At 38.7% G+C, this 22344-nt stretch overlaps 1 protein-coding gene across 1 annotated transcript; it reads right to left on the bottom strand.

Annotated features, from left to right (window-relative positions):
• Nucleotides 1-212: 212 nt before the first annotated feature.
• Nucleotides 213-22178, bottom strand: LOC137033880 (annexin A1-like). The gene is made up of 12 exons (XM_067406307.1): nt 22096-22178; nt 21847-21958; nt 12269-12363; nt 11644-11757; nt 11350-11440; nt 11188-11267; nt 11040-11096; nt 4598-4691; nt 4402-4497; nt 4013-4071; nt 686-808; nt 213-551 (listed from the first exon to the last, which is right to left on the bottom strand). The coding sequence occupies exons 1-12, from the start codon at nt 22147-22149 to the stop codon at nt 495-497; spliced, it is 1032 nt and encodes a 343-aa protein (XP_067262408.1). The 5' UTR covers nt 22150-22178; the 3' UTR covers nt 213-494.
• Between the last annotated feature and the right edge of the window lie 166 nt (nt 22179-22344).

Below are 22344 nucleotides of genomic sequence, written 5' to 3'. Positions count from 1 at the left end.
AAACTTAGGAAATTTTATTGCTCATTAGATATTGCATAAGAAGGTGTAGATGTGAGTTTATTAGTTGTATCAACTTGTGGAATTTGTCTCTTTAATTATGACACACAGATCAAGCAAGTCACAGGTCAAGCAAGTGCACCAGCCCTGAGTTCTCACATTCTTTTTCACATGGTAAAGAAGATGTTCACCCCAATGTAAAATATTGCCAGGATTTAAAAGTAATGTACTACAATAAAATACTAATATAAAGTTGCCATTTAATTGTGGTAATCTCTTGAATTATTAATGTGAAAATATGCCAAGTTGTGGCCAGGAATATTATATTGTAAATTCAACATTTATAGTGTGCACAACTGACATTTTTTTTTCATATTTAAATGTAACACTTTTCACGAGTCAACTATGGGGAGATTAACTGGTGCCGACATGGGTACTGAATATAATGTAATGAATTTACAGAAGATTTTCACATAATCCAGACATGTAAGAGATGATTATTGAGTTCCACATAGAGCCAGCAGAATCTTCTCATAATCTCCACTTGTTTCCTTCTGTAAAACCAGAAAAAAAGGATTTGAATATTTAAATTGGACAGCTATTTTATTTAAAAGGATAGCATGATGAAACAGGCAGCAATATAAAATGAGAAAAATAAATAATATTTATACATTCTCATGATACTCACCAGAATATCCTCCTGAAGGGTTTTGCCATACATCCTTTTGTATTCTTGAATGATTTTTAGCAGGTCAATTTCTGAACGACTCACAATGATTCTAGTCAGGGTGTCCGTGTTGGTTCCTATCCCCTAGAAATTCAAAAAATACGCCATGAAATGGAAAATCTAAATTTTCTTGATATTTACACATATAAGAGGTTACTCTACAATAAATACTTTTCTATACCTCAGAACTCCCCAGTTTAAAATATGAATCTTTAGTTTTTCACTGTTCTGAAATACCCAGATCTGAAATCGGTAGACATTCTGATTTTCCTCTACATGCTCATTGATATGCGTATATAAATAAAGGAGGCGTGTTCATATCTGTCCATCAATTACAAGAGCAACACTGCTATGAGATGTTGAGAAAGATCATCCAAAGTTGTTTTGTTCCTAGATGTGGAAAAACTGCCAGTGCTGCCAATTTAGTGATTTTGACTGAAGTTTTTTAACAAAGTATCCTAATGATTTAAAGGATTAGTTTACTTTCAAATGAAAATTACCCCAAGACTTCCTTCTTTCTGATGAACACAATCGGAGAAATATTAAGGGTGCAATATGTAATATTTTTGCAGTAAAATATCCAAAAACCACTAGGCCAGTGTTATATATTTTGTTCACTTGAGTACTTACAATATCCCAAATGTTTCCAACTATTTGTAAATCGTAAGAAAATTGCAATTTTAACCAAGGCTCCGGGACGTGTGAGAAGTCGCCTGTCAATTGCGTCATACCCGCTTTAACCCTCGGTTTCTGGTTTTATTTTGTAGAAACCTTGGAAACACCAAAGACACTTTAATATTAACATGTTTTAATAGACAAGGGAACAACTGTTTTGATATATTTATAGACAGAAAACGAATTGTTGTTATATAGCTCAACATGTTTAGTCTTATTGTTTAAATCTAATTTTCTTGATTTTTTGCGATTTTCTTGATATTTTAAGATATGATATTTTAAAATTGATCTAGCTTACTGCAGTGTGCAACAAGTGTCTCACAGCAGCCACCGAGCGAACGCACAGAGTAACATTATAACATCATTGTCAACACTCTCAAATGTGTCTGATATGATAAACAGAGCTGTGTTACCTCATACTCATGACTGGAAAAGCGGAAGCAGCGCCGGCGACCGTGTCATAATAAAAGTTCAGTGCTCATGAGGCGTGTGTTGCGCAATCGCTCCAGTGGCCTCGTTCAGCTCCCACAACACTCGGTTCTGCTCTGCTTCATACTACAGTAACGTTAATAATCGCATCCATCAACATGATTTCTTCCTGAGTCCTATATCTATTCTTTTTCATTTCTCAAGATATAATGACAGTGAGCGAGGATCAACAAGTATGAGCTGAAGAAAGTGTATCCATCCACATCCATCCATCATAAACATACTCTACATGGCTCCAGGAGGTTTATAAAGGCCTTCTGAAGTGAAGTGATGCATTTGTATAAAAATATATATATATATATATATATATAACAAGTTATTAAGTAAAATATCTAGCTACTGCCAGACCACCTTCCATATTCAAGTTACGAATAAAGTGTAAACTGGTGTCACGTCTGTTAAGCTTTTTCCGTAAGTTAAATAGGGAAGGCATAGGACGTAGCATAAGCGTTTTGAACTGCGAGAATTTAATACTTTCTTCGTAAGTAGAATACGGAAGATGGTCTGGCAGAAGCTAGATATTTTACTTCATAACTTGTTAAATATGGATATTTTTTTACACAAACCCATCACTTTGCTTCAGAACGCTTTTATTAACCCCCCAGAGCTGTGTTTATGATGGATGGAGTCACTTTTGTCAGCTCATACTCATTGGATATTTATTAATTTTTCTCCGACTGTATTCATCAGAAAGAAGAAAGTCACCTAGGATGGCCTGAGGATCAGTAAACCTTGGAGTAATTTTAATTTGAAAGTGAACTAATCCTTTAAAGACAATGTTCCCTTTCATTGTGGAACTTCAACACCATGTCATGGAGTTGACGTATGGGAAGCGCTATCAGCATGACCGGTGTCGGAATGTGACAAACACACCAATTTATTGGCTTATGACAGTCCATGACATCACGAGCACCTGTAAGTAAATGGTGCCTGAAATACACGTCATGAGCTTTTTTGTCTTCAGGAGCCGCTCATAACATAAAAGCTGGGTGCGTTCATTGCATCGCATTCTTGGTAAACTCTGCTCTTGCTTCATTCTCTCCCAAGGGATGAGAATATAATGTTTGCTCAAGCACGTTCGCTCTCCAGGGAATAGGAGGCACTCATGGCGATGCATACATGGTAGGAGGTTCTGTTATGTTTGTGCATATTTACGGCTTAGTGAGGAAGTCCCAGCATGGTGTAGTGGACATCAAATTTACGTATATAACCTTGTTTCTGTAAGAAGGGGAACGAGATGCATCTCATTGTCATGTTTAGGGCTTGCTTTTAAGTCTCCTTCAGACAAAGGAGTTGATGACGTGTATAACATTTAAACTTAAAGGAGCTCCGCTTGTGACATTACGGACTGTTGTCAGCCAATAAATTGGAATGCTTGTCACACATGCTTCAGAGACCTTTAACACTGATGGTGTTCCTCATAGCGTCAACTCCATGATACTGTGTCTCCTTCAGTTTCTCAGGGAACCTGGGTGACATACGTAACCTAAACATTTTTGTTTGTTTGGTTTCACACCGCACATGCTGCCGGATTTTTGAAATATTTTGTGTTGAAATCTATGGCAGTGCCAAGTGTTTTGTCCTTGGAGGCAATGCCGGTAAGTACATTTATTTATAATCTCTGGTGCACTTGTAATAAATGTTAAGCCAGTATTTAACACTATTAAGAGACCAAGTGTGTCATTGTTAGAGTGCTGCTAATGAAATCAGTACATACATGCATTAACAATATTTAGTCGAATATTATATTGTGTGAAGAAAGCATAGTCAAGTGGAATATATGCCAGTGTAGTTTACGCAATACGTATATAGATATATGGTTAAGTAGATGTGCAAAGTCCCCTTGAAACTTAGTGTTTTTACCATGAAAATAAGGGTGGAAAATAATATTTGTTTTTGGTGCAAAAAACAAACAAACAAACAAACAAAAAAACTTTACTAACGTCGTAAGCTAACCTCCAGAAACAATATAAAGATCTTAAAATGCATTTCATAACCCCTTTAAATTCATGTGAAAATACCTACATAAAGGCTGAGGATATCAAAATCATGTGCAGCACTCAAAGTGCTAGTAACTACATGGACAAACTGGAATACGTTCCATGAATTCCTTTGCAACTTTACCTTCATAGCCAGGTGGAGCTTTTCAGCAAATAAGGCAGGTTTGTTCCAAGCAGACTTTACTAAACATGAAAAATAAGAATGTTGTGAGGTTTGTATGTTCATAAGAGGCTATTACTCTATGTGTGCACAAACTGAAGATGTGACTTTACTGTACACTGCTTGATTTAGTTTCTATTGTATCTTTTGTAACTATCTTTTTGTGAAAGAGTTTTGTGTGATACTGCTGTCTGGACCCACCTTCAACATGCAGAGCTGGAAAAACAAGCTTCCTAAAGAGTTGCTCAGCTTTGAATAGTTTTTTGATAACTGAAGCATTTAACATGTCTGGAATCTCTTGCACACACCCACATACTGTACAAATAACCTAAAATGAGCACTTGTTTCCTTACCCAGAGTCATCAGACAGTCTTCAAGGTTTCCATGAAGCTCACTCTCCAGAGCTTTGGCTAGACCCTGCTTGCTGTATTGGCCGTAATACTTGAAAACTGCAGAAAGATTTTAAATAACACTATCAGTGTCTAAAAAATAAAGTCAACTATCATAAATGTAACATCCATATTTCATCATAAATGTTCCTTAACTTACTTTTGCACAGCTGAGCTTCACTTCTGGATGTGAGAACATCAATCAGGACAGAGCAAACAGTACCAACCCGATTCTCTCCTGCCTCAAACAGAGCCTGAGAAAACAACGTACAGAGTCAGAGACGGTATATACTGCCGTTTACATTGTAGCATTTCTACATATTAATATTTAATTATTGTCAGAACTGTGTGTAAAGAAAAAATAATTAAGGTTGTCAAATCTTTTTTTTTTGAATGCTAAAACTGTGATGTTTTTAACTCCATTTCCCATAATGCTGTGCTGGACTTGCTTTAACTTCCTGTTTCTTGGTGTCTGATGATTGTTTTTTTGTTTTCTTTTGTTTTGTTTTGTAATCTCTCTAATATATTAGGACTTGTTACATAGTGGTGGCCAGTGTGGGGATCTATTTTTATGTGCAATTGTTGTGAATTTGGTTATCATGGAGAGCATCAATGATTTAAACACTGAAGAAAAGGATAAAGGACAAAGTAATAGTGAGCCAGATTTTTCTGCTGAATCTTTTGTAACAAGACTAAACCCTACAAATGACATTTCATCCATGTTAAGCTCATTATATGTTAATTCAGATGGAGAACAGTCTAATTTTTATGATGATGATGATGAAAGAGATGAAATGCTTTGTCACAGACTGAGGTTTAGCAATTGAAGGCCAAAGTGGGAAATGTAAAAGAATAGTATAGTTTCAAGGCTCAGAAACTAAACTCTCTGATTCCACTAATATCACTCTTAATAGAGAAACAAGCTTGAGGCAATTCATTGATATTAGTCTCTCCAAATTAGAAGAAATATTTAACCATGGCTTGGAAATATTGGAATAGCAAGGGAAGTGGTGAACTGTTTTCCCTGTAGAGATGAAAAATGGGAGAAAAGCTGCAGAAAGTTTTGTTGTACACCTGTTTCCTCACATTTAGTTACTAGTAGCACCCAGACTCCCTACCCATTTAGGGCAGGTGTCCAGTCCATCTCCTGCTACTACCCATAACTTGGCAGGTTTGGCTGTGGCCTCATCATTCTGTGCTAAGCCACCCATTAGATTAGAATTTCCTGAATTCGGGCAATCAAAGGAGATGTGAAAGCTATTTAGAAGTAAGACATCTCTCATTCAGGATAGGAGATGGACTAAAAATGATCTTCCAAAACTTAATGCCAGATTCTGGAAGATGAATTCTTCAAACAGTGGTACAAGAGGATGTGGTGCTGGTCCTTCAAGAGTCACTCTCAATTTGTCTCTCTATAAAGCTTATAAAAAACCAGTCTTCATGTATTTTACAACACTTGAGCTTGTGATTCTTATTAAGTGGGGGTCATTTTTTTGGATTCTTTACCTAACCTAAGTCTCTGAGATCCTGACACCTTGCACTTCTGGAGACTCCAGGTAGGTTGCAGTTTTGGAAAATGGTGGCGCTGGAGACTTAAGGGTTCCTAATGGTTTCACACTTAATTATTCACCTTAATTCTTAATTATTTTGCGGTTAACGTGTATTTTCCTCTCCACCTGTTTTTGTCTGACCCTGCTGACTCAATAAGCGTTATGCTGTCTAATGGTCATGCCTTAACTGCAATATCTAGTACTGCATTAGTATTGCATCCTTCTCATGAGCATTTAATAATTTTTTACTTTTCAGTCTGAGTTAAATTTCTTTTTTTGGTTAATTTTGCCTGGAAAATAAAACCTGCCTAATAATTCTGCACACCTGAATATAAGGCATTTTTCATTTCCAGCCTTCATGAACAATTATATATCACTTATAAATGATTAAATACAAAATTAATAGTAGTTAAGATTGATGTGGTTTGGAATTGGTAAGATGTGCCTGAAAAAAAAAAAAAAATATGATCAGAAAATCAACGTGCCTAATAATTCTGCATGCACTGTAGTAAGACCATTTAAGATGCATATCCCATGCTGATAACCCATGACATTTTAGATGTTTGGATATGTGGTTTTCCTCTCTAGACCTTAAGTCAGGTTACTGGCAGGTGGAAATGGCAGAGGACTCTAAGCAGAAAACACCCTTCATCACCACATTGGGCCTAGAAAATGTTTTGAGGGAGATGACTGGCAAAAGCTGCTTTGTGTACAAAAAAAGAGCATTTAGTCGATCTGAGAGCAGTGTTGGAGAAATTGTCTAAAGCAGGTTTAAGAATTAAGAAGTGTCACTGGGGCACCACGTTCCTTGGTCATCTGGTTTCAGTACACAGTGTGGAGGTGAACCCTAACAAGATTCAAGCCATAACTGAATATCCTGTGCCAACTGATAATCCTTTCATTGCAAAGGTTCCTGGGACTTGTGGGTTGGTATCAAAAGTTTATACCTCACTTTACAGTCATTGCTGCCCCTTTGAATAATTTAAAGAAGAAGGGAGCAAGCTGAAACTGGACCAAAAGTTTCTTTTGGTTGAACTGTGTAAACATTGGGAGATTGAAGGGTGGGGCAGAAGCTGATGACCAGCCACCATCCCCAAACAAATTTAACTGAAAGAGTGAATTAGACCCTGAAGATGATTGTGTCCTTTGTTGGAGATAAGTATTTAAACTGGATCATAAAGATGAGCAGTTTAAACCTGGAGATCTGGTTTGGTTCCATTCCCATCTCTAGTGCATCTAACAGGTTTTCAGCCAAGCTTGCGCATAAATGGGAGGGGCCAGCTAGGGTAGAAAAGAAATTAGGGCCAGTAAATTACAGCATAAGATGGGGTTCTCCCCCAAAAAACAAAAACAAACAAAAAAAACAAACAAAAAAACTGACAATATAGAGAATACGAACCTACGTCACGGCCGGTTGCATGCCGGTGCGGCGCCGCCATTTTAGCAGGATCGCTACTATTTACATTGAAATTAATACGAATAGTTGCTTATCTTTTGTTTTGATTCTGCTATAAAGTGGAACATTCACATTCTTCATAGTATTATTTGCAGAGAATAGAAGCTATTTTATCAAATTGCATAATAATTTGATTTTTTTCACTGAAGTTTTGTGGAATTTAGTTTACGATGTTGATCTGTTTACCGTGTCGCACGCTGGATGCTTGCTGCTGCTTCAGCCATCATATGAATATTCAAATAAATCTATGTGTTCAACACGCTGAGAGAAGTATTCATTTATTTGCTGGAGCATATTGAGTAGGCATACAACTGTTGTCATTGTAAATATTTCAATATCTCCTTTTCCACAACCACAGAGGAGGAGAATAGGAGATTATGGCTCACATTCAGTGGACAGACAGACACGAACACACTGTAAGCTATGTTTATATTTATTTCAACAGATGACAAAAAAATGTTTGTCTTGGTGCATTAAGCCTCATGAAGCATTTTTCTTGTTAAGCATTTTAGAACATCCCCGTTCAAGTTCTGCTAATTCACGAGCAGCGCATGAGAATCAGACTTGCAAAAGGTAATAATGTTAATTATTAGCTCTCGACTCTATCACTGCATAAACAAAGTTCACACAGCTAATATAACCCTCAAAATTGTTCTTTACAAAGTGTTCGTCATGCAGCATGTCTAATCGCATAAGTATAGTATTTATTTGGATGTTTACATTTGATTCTGAATGAGTTTGATAGTGCTCCGTGGCTAACGGCTAATGCTACACTGTTGGAGAGATTTATAAAGAATGAAGTTGTGTTTATGAATTATACAGACTGCAAGTGTTTAAAAATGAAAATAGCGACGGCTCTTGTCTCTGTGACACATTAAGAAACAATAGTAACTTTAACCACATTTAACAGTACATAAGCAACATGCTAACGAAACATTTAGAAAGACATTTTACAAATATCACTAAAAATATCATGTTATCATGGATCATGTCAGTTATTATCGCTCCATCTGCCATTTTTCGCTGTTGTTCTTGCTTGCTTACCTAGTCTTGATTCAGCTGTGCACATCCAGACGTTCTGCCCTTGTGTAATGCCTTGAACATGGGCTGGCATATGCAAATATTGCAAAACATATTAATGATCCCGACTGTTACGTAACAGTCGGGGTCATGTTGAGATTTGCCTGTTCTTCGGAGGTCTTTTAAACAAATGAGATTTATATAAGAAGGAGGAAACAATGGAGTTTGAGACTCACTGTATGTCATTTCCATGTACTTAACTCTTGTTATTCAACTATGCCGAGGTAAATTCAATTTTCAATCCAATGGTACTTTTAAATATTTACCATCTTATATGCTGCGTAATTGAGTGTTTTTTTGATTACTCCGATTTAGACCTACCTATATTGTAGTAACATAAAATATTTACAGGCAGATTTGCTTTACGTATTTCCTTGGCGTCGAAATCAGGCACATATAAATGTCAGGAAACATGACTCCTGGCTGCATGGGTGACCTTAGTTGATAGAGTTTGTTCTCCCAGGGACCATTTCCAATAGATGAACCACTAGCTTACCTGGTGTATCTCTAATTTTGCTGCAATGCCTCGCTGGTTGGATTTACCTGTGCTTTTTGTTTTGATATGCAATTGGACACATCACTGTGAGAGATCTTTTTGGACAGACTTTTTACATGGTAAGAGATGTTTGCTTTAGCTGATATTGCAGGGACTATCAGGTCAGATAAAGACCGAAACTCTGTTCATCCTGCATTTATCATCTGTGTGTGAAGGAATTTGGACTATGACTGATTGATACAATACACTAAGTTTGTCCTTGAAGGTGGTTGAACCATATTTATTTGTTTTTTTGTGTAATCTCGCTTATATTGGGGATTTGGGAGTTGATACAACATGACCTTACACACTGTCGAGTTATTACAACCTATAATGCATACATTCTACATCCTATTTAACAGTATGTGTAAACCTTGTGAAGCCTGCTTGTGTGATGATCTTATGTCTTCCTATCCACTGAACAAGAAAACCAACAAGGCACCAGACACAATGTTCTCTAGGTCAACTAAGCAACTTCACCAAAGAGCTTGACATGTTGTTGTCATTCTTACCCAAAGATGCCACTGTTCATCTTTTTAGACCTGTCTGCTGCCTTTGGAATGTACAGAAAGTCATCAGACCCTCCTGTCCATCTTCTCTGAACTGTGCCTCACAGGATCTCAATTTTATCTCACCTAAGCTTTTATCTCACCTTCCACTCAGACATCTGGACCTTTTAACTTAATCTCACAAAGACAGAACTCTCTCAACTGACATCTATCAGTTGATATTCAACAATGGTAATGGCAGCTAAGTCAGCCAATAACTGACTGGTTGTATATGAAACAACAGAATCAGATAAACCTCACTGCCCACATCAGCATCAAACTTCCCGTAGTGAATTAAATTTTGGGCTCTGGTACCCAGGGTGACCAGTCAAATCTCTGGTGTTTCCAGGCCCATGGCCACACCAACACCCCTCTAACTTCATCACTGGTGTCAAGCACGCATGTATGAGCATCCGTTTACCATATCTGATGTGCATGAGATGGAAGAAAATAATCTTCAAAAACAAAACGAGTACTTTTCAAGCCAAAATAAAATTGTAAGGAGTAAAAAATACAGCTTTTTCCATTTGGAAATGTAATTATGTAAAAGTACAAGTATTCAGTTTAAATGGCACTTGAATAAAGTACAAATACAACAAAAATAATATTTAAGTACAGTAGTCAAGTATAATTACTTAAGTAGTTTACATCCCTGCTTGTCCAAAGGCACTTCACTTACTTATCCAACTCTACTTACGGCTTAAAAAGGGCTATTATTATTATATAATAATACAAACTATTTTGGTTTACTATTGAAATACAACATTGTGGCACTGCTAAAATAGTTGTCTTCTCTGTATACATTGGTTATGTTATCCAGAGATGCTTTGGATAGAAGTATGTGCTAAATTAATAAATGCAAATACACCAATATTCACCCTCTTTTAAATGGTTCCAGATACATTTTTCACATTCATTTCCTCAATATGCATTAGAACATCTTCAATGCCTTAAACTGAATCAACCAGCTTAAAAATGAATCACAACACATTTGATATGAAGCAAAAAAAAAAAAAAAAAAAAAATCAGGAAAATATATATAAATATAATAAATAAATAACCCACAAAACTGTACATACAGTATTGTTCACTGTGTAAAATTTAGGATTGATTATATGCAATAATGTCACAATGTTTTAATCATACAGAACACAAGTGCTGAAGCACAACTGATGTAAAAGCAACAAATTTGCAAGTAACTTGCAATTTTATGTTTCAGTCACAGATGGCAGTAGAGATGCCAAAGTTCTGTATTGTACTTCATGAAATAATATTCTTGAATAAAAGCAATATCACACTCGTAACTGTGTTGTGTTGTTTAATGTTGCCTAATTCAAATGACACTGACTTCTACAGAAAAATACGCTATAGTCTATGGAAACAATGTTGGAAACAACAGTTGTTACAATGCTGTCGTGGAATCAGCCACATACCTTTGCATCACTCTTTGCAAGCCCATCGTCAATGTTGTAGTCTTCACTCCTGGTAGCCTGAAGTTATGAGATATTCATTTAGCACACATAAAAGATTTAGCTTTTTTATTGTGTAAAATAAATACACTAAACAGTGTATTTTTTGTACCTTGCAAAGGGTAAGCAGGACAGTTTCAAGATGTCCACTAAGTTCACTTTTAAGATCTTCCTCCAGAAGCTCTCCATAGACTGTACATCAGAAAGAGGTTAACAGCTACATACACATCTGCATTCATGAAGTACTTGCACGTATTTGAATCTGTGTTGTTACCTTCTTTGAAACTAGTTTTCATCGCAGTGATCTCCTTGTTTGATCTGGTCCCTAAAATTTCACTTAAGACAGATTCTTTTGTCCCAAGACCCTGATTGTTAAATTATAATATTAAAATAGTAACATATATGCTTTTTTAAAATATTAAAATATATTAACAAACATATAATTAAATATATTTAATTCATTTAATTAAAAGTTATTTTATTTTATATTATTTTTTTTTTTCTTGTTGTTGATAGAAATAATAAAATACAGATTTATAGGAGAGAAAAAAAAGATAAAACATTGGACCTTCATGGCTCTTTTCATTTCAAAAGCATCATACTCAGGCGGTGTCATCAGCAAGGCCAGAACCACCTCCTCAAAATGTGACTTGAGAGCTTTTCTCAGTGCATCTACCAGAGGCTGAAGCATAAAACATACATATATAAAAAAAGTTATTAACATAATACAAACTCATTTTACAACAGGCTAGACCATAGTTCTAAAAGATCTTCAGACCAAGGCACTTTCCATCAATAATATTTTTATGTTATTTTAAAATGCACTGAAACAAAATGACCTAAGAGTACCACAAAAGTTTGATGAAAGTGCCACCTGCTGGTAAAATGTTGTAAATTTAGTCAAAATCAGCCCATGACATTTTAAACAACTGGCACAATCATAAATAATGAACCATAACATAGCTGAACATGGATTGTGTTGCTGTCGCTGATGTGCTTGTCTCTTGCTGTTTTGTCTATTTCTATTCATCTTCTAAAAATAACTGAGAACTATAGTTATAGTCATATATGAAAGGACAACCTCAGAACGTTAAATTTTCCTCCATCCATTTTTCCAGTCTCACATTTACACGCCATACATCTTTACACATAAAATAGGCCAAAGAAGAACTGAAGGATGTGAATATGCTTACTTTTCCTGTATCCTGCTGATAAGCTGCTTTGATCTGTTGTCTTTGTGCATTGCTCCTCTTTGCTAGAACCTCCACAATAGTGGCTTCATCCACACCTTCATGAGAAGACAGACCAAAATCAAACATGAGCAATTGCAGAGTGCACATTATTCATGGTACACAAGAAGTACAACTAAGATATATTAACATATATCACAACATAGTGTATTAGGAGATATGCATTTCAAGAATGACAACTTGTGGAATAGTTTTAGCATGTTAATGGATATGACAATGTTAATTTATTTATAAGAGTAAAATAAGTCTGTGGAAAACAAAACTTAACGATACTTGATTGTTTTGTTCTACAACATAAATTACACATATTATATCAAAAACGTGAAATTTGAAGTTGTTATTGTAAGAGTTTAGCAGATTGTTGAATGAACACAGATGTTATATTTGAATATTTTATGTTAATTCAGCTGTATCTATTTTATGTACCACACAGGACCAGGGGCCCATTTCAATAAGGAGGTTCAACCAACTCTGAGTTAAAACTTGAACTCTGAGTTGACTTACCCTGAAATGGGAAACTCTGAGTTTTCAGTTTCAGAACAGCTGAATTGAGTTAGTTCAATCGACTCTGAGTAGGTTGACTCTAAGTTAAGCGCGTGCACTACGACTATGAAAAGCCATCATCAATGGAGCTCCGATATTACGATTCACCATGGCAACATCATGTGACAAAAGCACGTCCGCATATTTCTGAGTCAATGCAAGTTTAATTCTTAACACTGTTATAATATCAAAAGTTAAAACTATGGAGCCCCTAAAGGGACGTGGTGGTGGGGAAAAAAAATGGGAAGGGAGGAAATTTGACATGCTGGTAGGAAAAAAAAAAAAAAAGAAAAAAAAAATTGGGATTGGGATTTTTTTTTTTTTTTTTTTAATCTTTTGCATTCCCTCGAGAAGCTAGTGTTTCAGTTAGCCCCATACATTAATAATGCACACAAATAATGCGCGACTCATATGGTTCGAGCTTGTTGGACTCAGATATAAAGAAATGCAGTCAGTGTTTAGGCCTAAATGTCAAGCAGTTCAGTAAAGTTGGCAAATTCACAGATTCGAACTTCCTGGATTATATCGTGAGCTAAACATTGTTAAAACACAAATGCAGCTATTTACAATCATATAGTAGAACCTAGACAACGAGCTACAACCCAGTTTTCCTCAAATGTGCTTTATTAATATAAATAGAACTGAATTTGGTGACAGTACATGTATTACAGTGAAGTTATTGAGTATTTTTCATAATATAAAATGAGCAAAAGGGTTTTGGGTTTTGTACTTTTTAGACGGTCCCTTCAGACGTGTATCTCCGCCGCCTACTCATAGAGACCAATTTATATATTATAAAGCACATTTGAGGAAAATTGGGTTGTTGTAGCTCGTTAAGTCACTATTATTGGAAATAGCTGCATTTGTGTTTTAACAACGTTTAGCTCACGATATAATCCGGGAAGCTCGAATCTGTGAATTTGCCAACTTTACTGAACTGCTTGACATTTAGGCCTAAACACTGACTGCATTTCTTTATATCTGAGTCCAACAAGCTCGAACCATATGAGTGGCGCATTATTTGTGTGCATTATATTAAAGGTACAATATGTACAATTTTTGCAGTAAAATATCCAAAAACCAATAAGCTAGTGTTATATATTTTGTCCAGCTGATTACTAACAATATCTCTAATGTTTTCAACGACTTGTAAATCATGAGAAAATTCCCATTCTAAACAGTCCCTGCGTTCCAATGTCCATACTATCCATCCTAAATAGTATGTGAGATTAAAATAAGTGTGTCCCAAAGCATAGTATGTTGAAAAGACTGTGCCAAAAGTCCCCGGATGGTCTACTATTTCCGGTAGATTTTCGAAGTGTGGATCCGTGCACACTATAGAGGCTAATATTGCCCACAACCCATTGCGCATTGGACCAGGATTCAGTTCAGAACTACAAACACGAGTAAAAAGTGTTAAAAAACTACAAAACATGGACTTTTATAAAGATCCGAATGGCCATTAACTTTTAAATGCATCATTATGCATTAATATGAGGACAGTTCTCCACATGAAAGACTCGCGACTGCAGATCAACGTGCTGCATTTCTCTCCGATACGGTAGGAAATTAACTAAATGAAATGTGGAGGATGTAAGATGATTGACAGGCCAGTTTACGGTGACAGGATGCGACAGAGAGAAAAGACGCGATTGTATGACGTGTTAGTATGTCCCAAAGCTTGTCTACTCTTTTACTACACTCTCAAAAGTAAGTACTTTTTGTTCACAGAAAGAGTACATACTTTTAGGGCGTAGTATAAGTAGGCGAATTGGAACGCAGCAAGTGACACGGGGCAGTGCAGTCGCCTGACAATGACGTCAGTTACCTTTGGTACCGCCTTTACTGACGTAGAAACCACATGACAACAGTGCCGTGGACAAATGCGGAAGTAGTGTCTAGTGTCCAGCAAACCACTAGCTTGCTTCAAGCAGTTCCTTATTTACTTCTTGCACGTTTTATGGTGGATTGTGTTACTTATTTATGGAACATCAATACTGTTTACCATCTGCCGCTGGTTCTGTCGACAAGGACAGCTCCCGTAAACTCATGACCGGAAAAGCGGAAGCGGCGTCGGCGACTGTGTCATAATAAAAGTCCTGCTGCTCGTGAGGCGTGTGTTGATCAATCGCTTCAGCTCCTCGTTCAGCTCCCGCAACACTCGGTCCTGCTCTGCTTCATACTACAGTAACGTTAATAATCGCATCCACGAACATGAGTTCTTCCAGACTCCAATCCCTATTCTTTTGCACCGTCCGAGATGGAGACCACATGTCCCAAGTTTCCGCTCTAAAACTTGGGGTCATCAAACTACGCCTTTGTTTTGAATAGGCTTCTGGCGACCTCTAGCGGAAAAAAAATATCACAAATTTAACGTATGGAGCGTTTGTGAGAGACGCTGCGTAATATCATTGCACTGCTGCAACCATGATACGGCAGCAAAGTTCCTTGATTATTACGCCTGAATGAGAGTGTGGCGAGGGGGGCGTGGTTCAGCGAGGTCTGCAACTGGAGAGAGTGTCGGGAGACGCGTGGTAAGTGAGTGGGTTAAATGTAAATTACGAACACCTGTTTCTCATTCCAGTAATTGGCAAAGCCTGATTTCATCCGGGGCATTGGATACAAGCCGCATGGTTAGGGTTCGGTGTGTGCACGGGGATGTGGTGAAATATCCTATAGTGCCAGTCATTATCCAATTTAGGGGACAAAAGCATAATGTTGAGGTGGCAGTTAACCCGCACCTCCGGCATCCGATAATTTTGGGGACGAATTGGCCTGCGTTTAATAAATTATTGGGTTGTTTGTGCTCGGATGCCTCTTGGAATAAAAATTCGCCGGGTAAGGATGTGCGCGTGCAGGTGGGGGAGACTGACCAGGGACCAATGAGTACTGCCTCAGGGGGACAGAGCGAAATCGGGAGACTAATTCTTTCGGATCACGATGACTTCCCCCTGGAGCAGTCTCAGGATGAGACGTTAAAACACGCTTTTGAAAAGGTCAGCACTATCGATGGTCAGCCTCTCCAGTCTGGACGCCCACTGAATTATCCGTATTTTGCGATCATAAAGGATAGGTTGTATCGAGTGACCCAAGACACTCAGACAAAGGAGGATACAACTCAGTTATTAGTTCCAAAGAGCCGCAGGGAAATGCTTTTCCACGCGGCTCATTCTAATCCAATGGCTGGTCACTTAGGACAAACGGCAACACTAAATCGCCTCATGACCTGATTCTTTTGGCCGGGCATTCACGAGAACGTGCGCAGGTGGTGTGCGTCTTGTCGTGAATGTCAGTTGGTGAATCCACCGGCCGCTCCAAAAGCGCCTTTGCGCCCCCTCCCATTAATGCAGGTCCCCTTCGAAAGAATTGGTATGGACCTCATCGGGCCATTAGAGCGATCAGCAAGGGGGCATCGCTTTGCATTAGTCATTGTGGATTATGCAACGCGATACCCTGAAGCAGTGGCTCTCCGCAACATTTCCGCTAAGAGTGTTGCGGACGCACTGTTTAGTTTAATCTCCCGAGTGGGGATTCCGAAAGAAATCCTCACTGGTCAGGGCACGGCGTTTATGTCACGCACGTTACGCGAACTCTACGAATTGTTGGGCGTTAAATCGATTTGTACCAGCGTCTTTCACCCACAAACGGACGGGCTGGTCGAAAGTTTTAACCGCACACTTAAATCCATGGTTCGTAAGTTCGTTAGGGAAGACGCCAAAAATTGGGATAAGTGGCTAGAACCCCTGTTATTTGCAGTACGAGAAGTCCCGCAAGCCTCCACGGGGTTTTCCCCCTTCGAGCTTCTCTTTGGACGCCAGCCCCGCGGGGTGCTGGATGTCCTAAGAGAGACTTGGGAGGATGGACCGTCTCAGGCTAAAAACGAAATTCAGTTTGTGATGGACTTGAGAGCAAAACTCCACACTCTGGGGCGGCTATCCATGGAGAATTTGTTACAAGCCCAACACAAACAGAGCCAACTGTATGACAGGGGAACTAACTTACGCAAATTTTCACCGGGAGATAAAGTGCTTGTATTGCTCCCTACTTCAAGCTCAAAATTATTGGCAAAGTGGCAAGGACCGTTTGAGGTTACACGGCAAATTGGGGATCTCGATTATGAGGTAATACGGTCGGATAGGAGAGGAGCACGTCAAATTTACCACCTCAACCTCCTTAAAAAATGGAATGAGGCGGAATCAGTGATGCTGGCGACGGTGATTAGCGGGGAGGATGATCTCGGGCCAGAGGCGAATGTCAAAAAACAATCCCTCGCTCTGGCTCCAGGGGGAGATCACCTCTCGCCCTCCCAGCTCACTGATTTATCTAAGTTACAAGCAGAGTTTGCTGACGTGTTTTCTCCCCTACCGGGCCGTACTGACCTCATTCAGCACCACATCGAGACAGAGCCGGGCGTGGTGGTTCGCAGCCGGCCTTATAGGTTGCCTGAACACAAAAAAAAGGTAGTTCAGGCAGAATTAGGGGCAATGCTTGAAATGGGAGTAATAGAAGAGTCCAGCAGTAACTGGGCGAGCCCGATAGTTTTGGTTCCCAAGACAGACGGCTCAGTTCGGTTCTGTGTGGACTATCGCAAGGTGAATGCAGTGTCGAAATTCGACGCGTATCCAATGCCACGGGTGGACGAACTGCTTGACCGGCTCGGTACGGCTCGATTTTATTCGACACTGGACTTAACAAAGGGATATTGGCAGATCCCCTTGTCGCCATTATCCAAAGAAAAGACAGCTTTCACGACGCCGTTTGGATTGCACCAATTTGTTACACTTCCGTTCGGGCTGTTCGGGGCACCGGCTACCTTTCAGCGGCTCATGGATAAAATTTTGCGGCCCCATGGTGCATATGCTGCTGCCTATCTGGATGATATTATTATCTTCAGTAATGACTGGCAGCGGCATATGCAGCATTTGAGGGCCGTCCTGAGATCGCTGAGGGGGGCTGGGCTCACGGCCAACCCGAAGAAGTGTGCAATTGGGCGCGTGGAAGTAAGGTATCTGGGCTTCCACTTGGGGCATGGACAGGTGCGTCCCCAAATTGATAAGACCGCAGCAATTGCGACTTGTCCGCGCCCCAAGACCAAAAAGGAGGTTAGACAGTTCCTCGGGCTGGCGGGATATTATAGAAGGTTTGTACCTAATTATTCGGACCTCACCAGCTCGTTGACTGATCTAACTAAAAAGGATGCACCAGATACGGTCCAGTGGACGGAGCTGTGCCAGCAGGCCTTTACCCAAGTGAAGGCTGCTCTATGTGGCGGGCCACTGCTTCATTCTCCTGACTTTTCTCTCCCCTTTTTGTTGCAGACTGACGCGTCGGACAGGGGGCTGGGTGCTGTCCTGTCCCAGGAGATAGAGGGGGAGGAACGGCCGGTGGTGTACATTAGCCGTAAGCTCTCCAAGAGAGAAGCTAAGTACAGCACCGTAGAAAAATAATGTCTTGCCATTAGGTGGGCCGTCCTCACCCTCCGTTATTATCTCCTGGGACGGGAATTCACCCTCTGTTCGGACCACGCTCCTCTGCAGTGGCTCCACCGCATGAAGGATACCAACGTGCGGATCACCCGTTGGTATCTAGCTTTACAGCCCTTTAAGTTCAAGGTGGTCCACAGGCCGGGTGTTCAGATGGCTGTGGCCGATTTCCTCTCCAGAAATGGGGGGGGGCTGCAGGCCGGATGGCTCCCCGGCCTGAGTCGGGCGGTGGGGGTATGTGGCGAGGGGGGCGTGGTTCAGCGAGGTCTGCAACTGGAGAGAGTGTCGGGAGGCGCGTGGTAAGTGAGTGGGTTAAATGTAAATTACAAACACCTGTTTCTCATTCCAGTAATTGGCGCGGAGACAGGATAAAACACCAGGAGAAGCAGGAGTGTGCGAGAGAGAGGGACTGCTGACTGAGACACTAAGCACGACAACAGCACTGGAGAGAAGCCCTATTGTGGATTGTTTATACCAGGGGTACTCAAGTTCAGAGGCCAAGAGGGCCGCATTTCAACCAAATGAAACGCGAAGGGCCACAAGTTATAACTTGGATGGTAAGACTTTTTAGGCCTACTTAAGACAATATTTGTAGTTTTACTGTTTATTTACTAAAAGTGCAGTTTATTATCTAGCTAAGTCTTAATAGTATGGTGTCCTTTTTAAAGTGTCACTTAACATGATGAATGGCATTTAAAAAAAATGATTAATAGCTTGTCTTGCTGTATTCTTAATGTACAAATGCATAAAGAAAAACAAGAACTGATGAAAAGAAATCCTTATTCATTCCTTATTCATCCTTATTTCATTTCTTTTCACAAGAAATTTAAGGTCTGGCTGTTGTTCACTGGCTGATAAGAGTTTGTCCGTAAGACGAAAACATTGCACTTTTTTTATAGTCTTTTTATACTCCATTGCACCTTTTTAACACTTTTTATAGCACCTATTTATACTCAGAGAATAAACGTTTTATTATTTATATTATTATTACCTTTTAATTTGGTAAGAATCCAAAAATGTTTTTTTTTTCTTTTTTTTTTAATGTTCAATCACAATCTCATGAATTACCTAACTATAACCAACGTTGTAAACATGATAAATGAGATATTCTCCGTGAGCTCAATGATGTGATGAGAGATCTTTAATGGGAGCGCTGCTTGCTTTCTGTTTATAACACATTGACATTAAGAATAAAAGGTTTGTTTTTCATGATGCTCGGCAACTTACACACTGCAAAGTTTGAGGAATGTCAATTGCATTTCATCATGGAAAAATAAGGTTACTTTGTTTTTTACTTACGCGCACAGTCTCGAGCCTTTGATGGCGTTCACGAACAAAGTGCTTGACACATGCGCACTAGAGAGATTCATGCTTGTCTAGTCTTTTTCGCTCAAATAGTTACAATAAAATCTCTTTGTACTTGTTTAAAATTAGAGTTGCTGGTATCTTTTAATCCCCTCAAACGAGCGCTCTCGGCTATTGTGTTTGTTGTTACTCTTGTTCCGTCTTATCCGTTTCTTTTCAGACTGAAACAACAGCCCGTTTCAGTGCTGACACCTTGTGGACAAACCAAATTAGTGCAAAAACTATTCAATGCGCGCGTGCAAAGTGCCTTCAGTTTATATTGTTCTTTGCGGTTAGAAAAACTGTGCTGCGCGCGTACACTATACGCGATCTCTGCTGATGATTACAGCGTCACGCGCACTGTACGCCTACCCTTGTGTACGTGTAAAAAAAACGAAGTAATATTCACGCTAATTTTAGACGCAAATTATAATAAATATACATTTATATGTAGCATGATGCGGGCCACAAATTTAATGCTGACGGGCCGGATGCGGCCCGCGGGCCGCCTGTTGAGTACCCCTGGTTTATACCGTTCTGGAGTGAAGCCCTGTTGTGGATTGTTTATTTTCGTTGTTGTGCGGTGCACAGACTTTTGTTGGACATTTTTCATTTTACGAAATAAAGCTCAGTCAGCAGTCAAAAGCCGACCCTTTGTCTTCTTCCTTCCCCACGAACTTGAACATTACTACAGAGAGTATAGTTCCTAGCCATATCAGCCTAGAAAATCGCAACTTTTCATTTTCTGTCGGTCTTAGTACACGATTTAACTACAGAAGAGTCAAGTTTTAAATAGGAAAAATATCAAAACTCTTTGGTCATTTTTAAGCGCGATGCTAACGGTCTAATCAGATTCAATGAACTATGCTAAGCTATGCTAAAAGTGGTACCGCCAGAACCGGAGATCGGCTGAATGGATTCGAAAACGGTAAAACTCAACTGTTTAACTCTAGGGGAGTTGGAAAATGAGCCTATTTTCAAAAAAAGTGGAGTGTTCCTTTAAAGAGGAAGTGTTTGTCCAAGCTCACAGCAAGGGAACGATAATATATTTGCGAGGGAACGCAAAATAAATAAATAAATAATCCTCCCATCCCAATTTTTTTCCACCACCACATCCTTCTAGGGGCTCCGTAGAAAACTGGTAAAATGGTAAGTTATTGAACTAATATTCATTTTCATAGTATCCCACATGCAAAAAAAGCTTACAGCAAACTCTGAACCAGACTATTTACATGTTCAGCAAACAATCTCATTGGCTACAGAATTAGCATAGGCTTGCGCTAATAAATGACGTGTTTATTAGCAGATTGCATTAACCTGCGCCATCTAGAGTTTCATGGCTGTTATTTAATCTGGTGGTGATTTTTGCAATTTTTGTTTTTTAAATAGAAACAATTAAATTAATCAGACATGGTCACTAAATGTTCTTAAAACAAATGTGTAATATAATTAAAAGATTTTGAGCTGAATGCTAAATGTTTCATATAATATATGTGATATTTCACTTAAAAAACAAAACAAAAAAAAACATATTTTGTGAAAAAAAGTGGGGGAAATACCAAAAAAAACCTAACATACTGATCAATTATAGATTAATACAGATTAATATAAAATAAGTCCTTAGTACATAAACATTTATTTTTGTCATGCAGCCTGTTTTGTCCCAGTGCACATGAATTAGTGTCATGACTCATGTAGCCTGCAGCACTTTGCTTTTCAACAATTTAGTTCTAGGAATACATTCTAAAAACGTTTTCAGGTATTGCAGGGGTGTGTCTTTCACACCTTTCATAAAAAGAAACTTGAATAAACATATATCTAGCTGAAAATGAACAATGTTTTTCATTCCTACATCCCTACAACTGGTATCAGGGACATGACGTTAATTGTACATGTTAACGTTGCATTTATTGTGATATCTACACTATAAAAAAATCTGTAGAAAACAGAAAAGACATGTAATTTTCTACCAGGAAATCATCCATGTAAGTTCATATACAGATATTTTAACCATAAAACACAATACAATGTGTACAATTCAAAATACAGGTAAAACACCTGTGAAAAATCAAAACTTTATTCATTTAGAAAATTCCTTCATATTACAATAGTATATTGGAGCCTTCTTTAACCAACTTTGAGTGTGTTTACCTTTGGTCTCAATGGCTTTCTTCAATTTTGCAGCATCATTTTGGGCATTAAAGTTTGGATCAGCCTTGACTGTCCCAAAGTACGCCGTCTCTGTATGAGCACCTTTAAAACCCTGTGATAAAACATATAACAAGAGCCACTAAATATCAGACCATGGACTAATTATTCATATAAGTAATGATGTTAAGGTGCATTAAAATGTGTGTTGGCTTGCATGTTCAAAACATTGGTCATGTATTCTTTACTTACCTTGCTACTGTCATCATCACTAATTTTCTGGAGAAATTTCTGGAAGAATGCCATCCTTTAAACCCTTTTTACCTATAACAAGCTAAAAAAAAATGGGGTTGCACTTAACAGTCATAATGTTTTGTAAGTCATTGATTCAGTGTCAAATGTCAATGTCTTTGTTAGGATAAGTTACTCAAAAGGACAGTAAAACACATTTACAATGATATCTCACCTGTTCCCTTGTGAAGTCTGTGAGAGCTGGACTGA

The sequence above is a fragment of the Chanodichthys erythropterus genome, chromosome 13 (genome assembly GCF_024489055.1).
Source record: "Chanodichthys erythropterus isolate Z2021 chromosome 13, ASM2448905v1, whole genome shotgun sequence".
In the NCBI taxonomy this organism is placed as follows: Eukaryota; Metazoa; Chordata; class Actinopteri; order Cypriniformes; family Xenocyprididae; genus Chanodichthys; species Chanodichthys erythropterus.
This window is presented reverse-complemented; position numbering and strand designations above follow the sequence as displayed.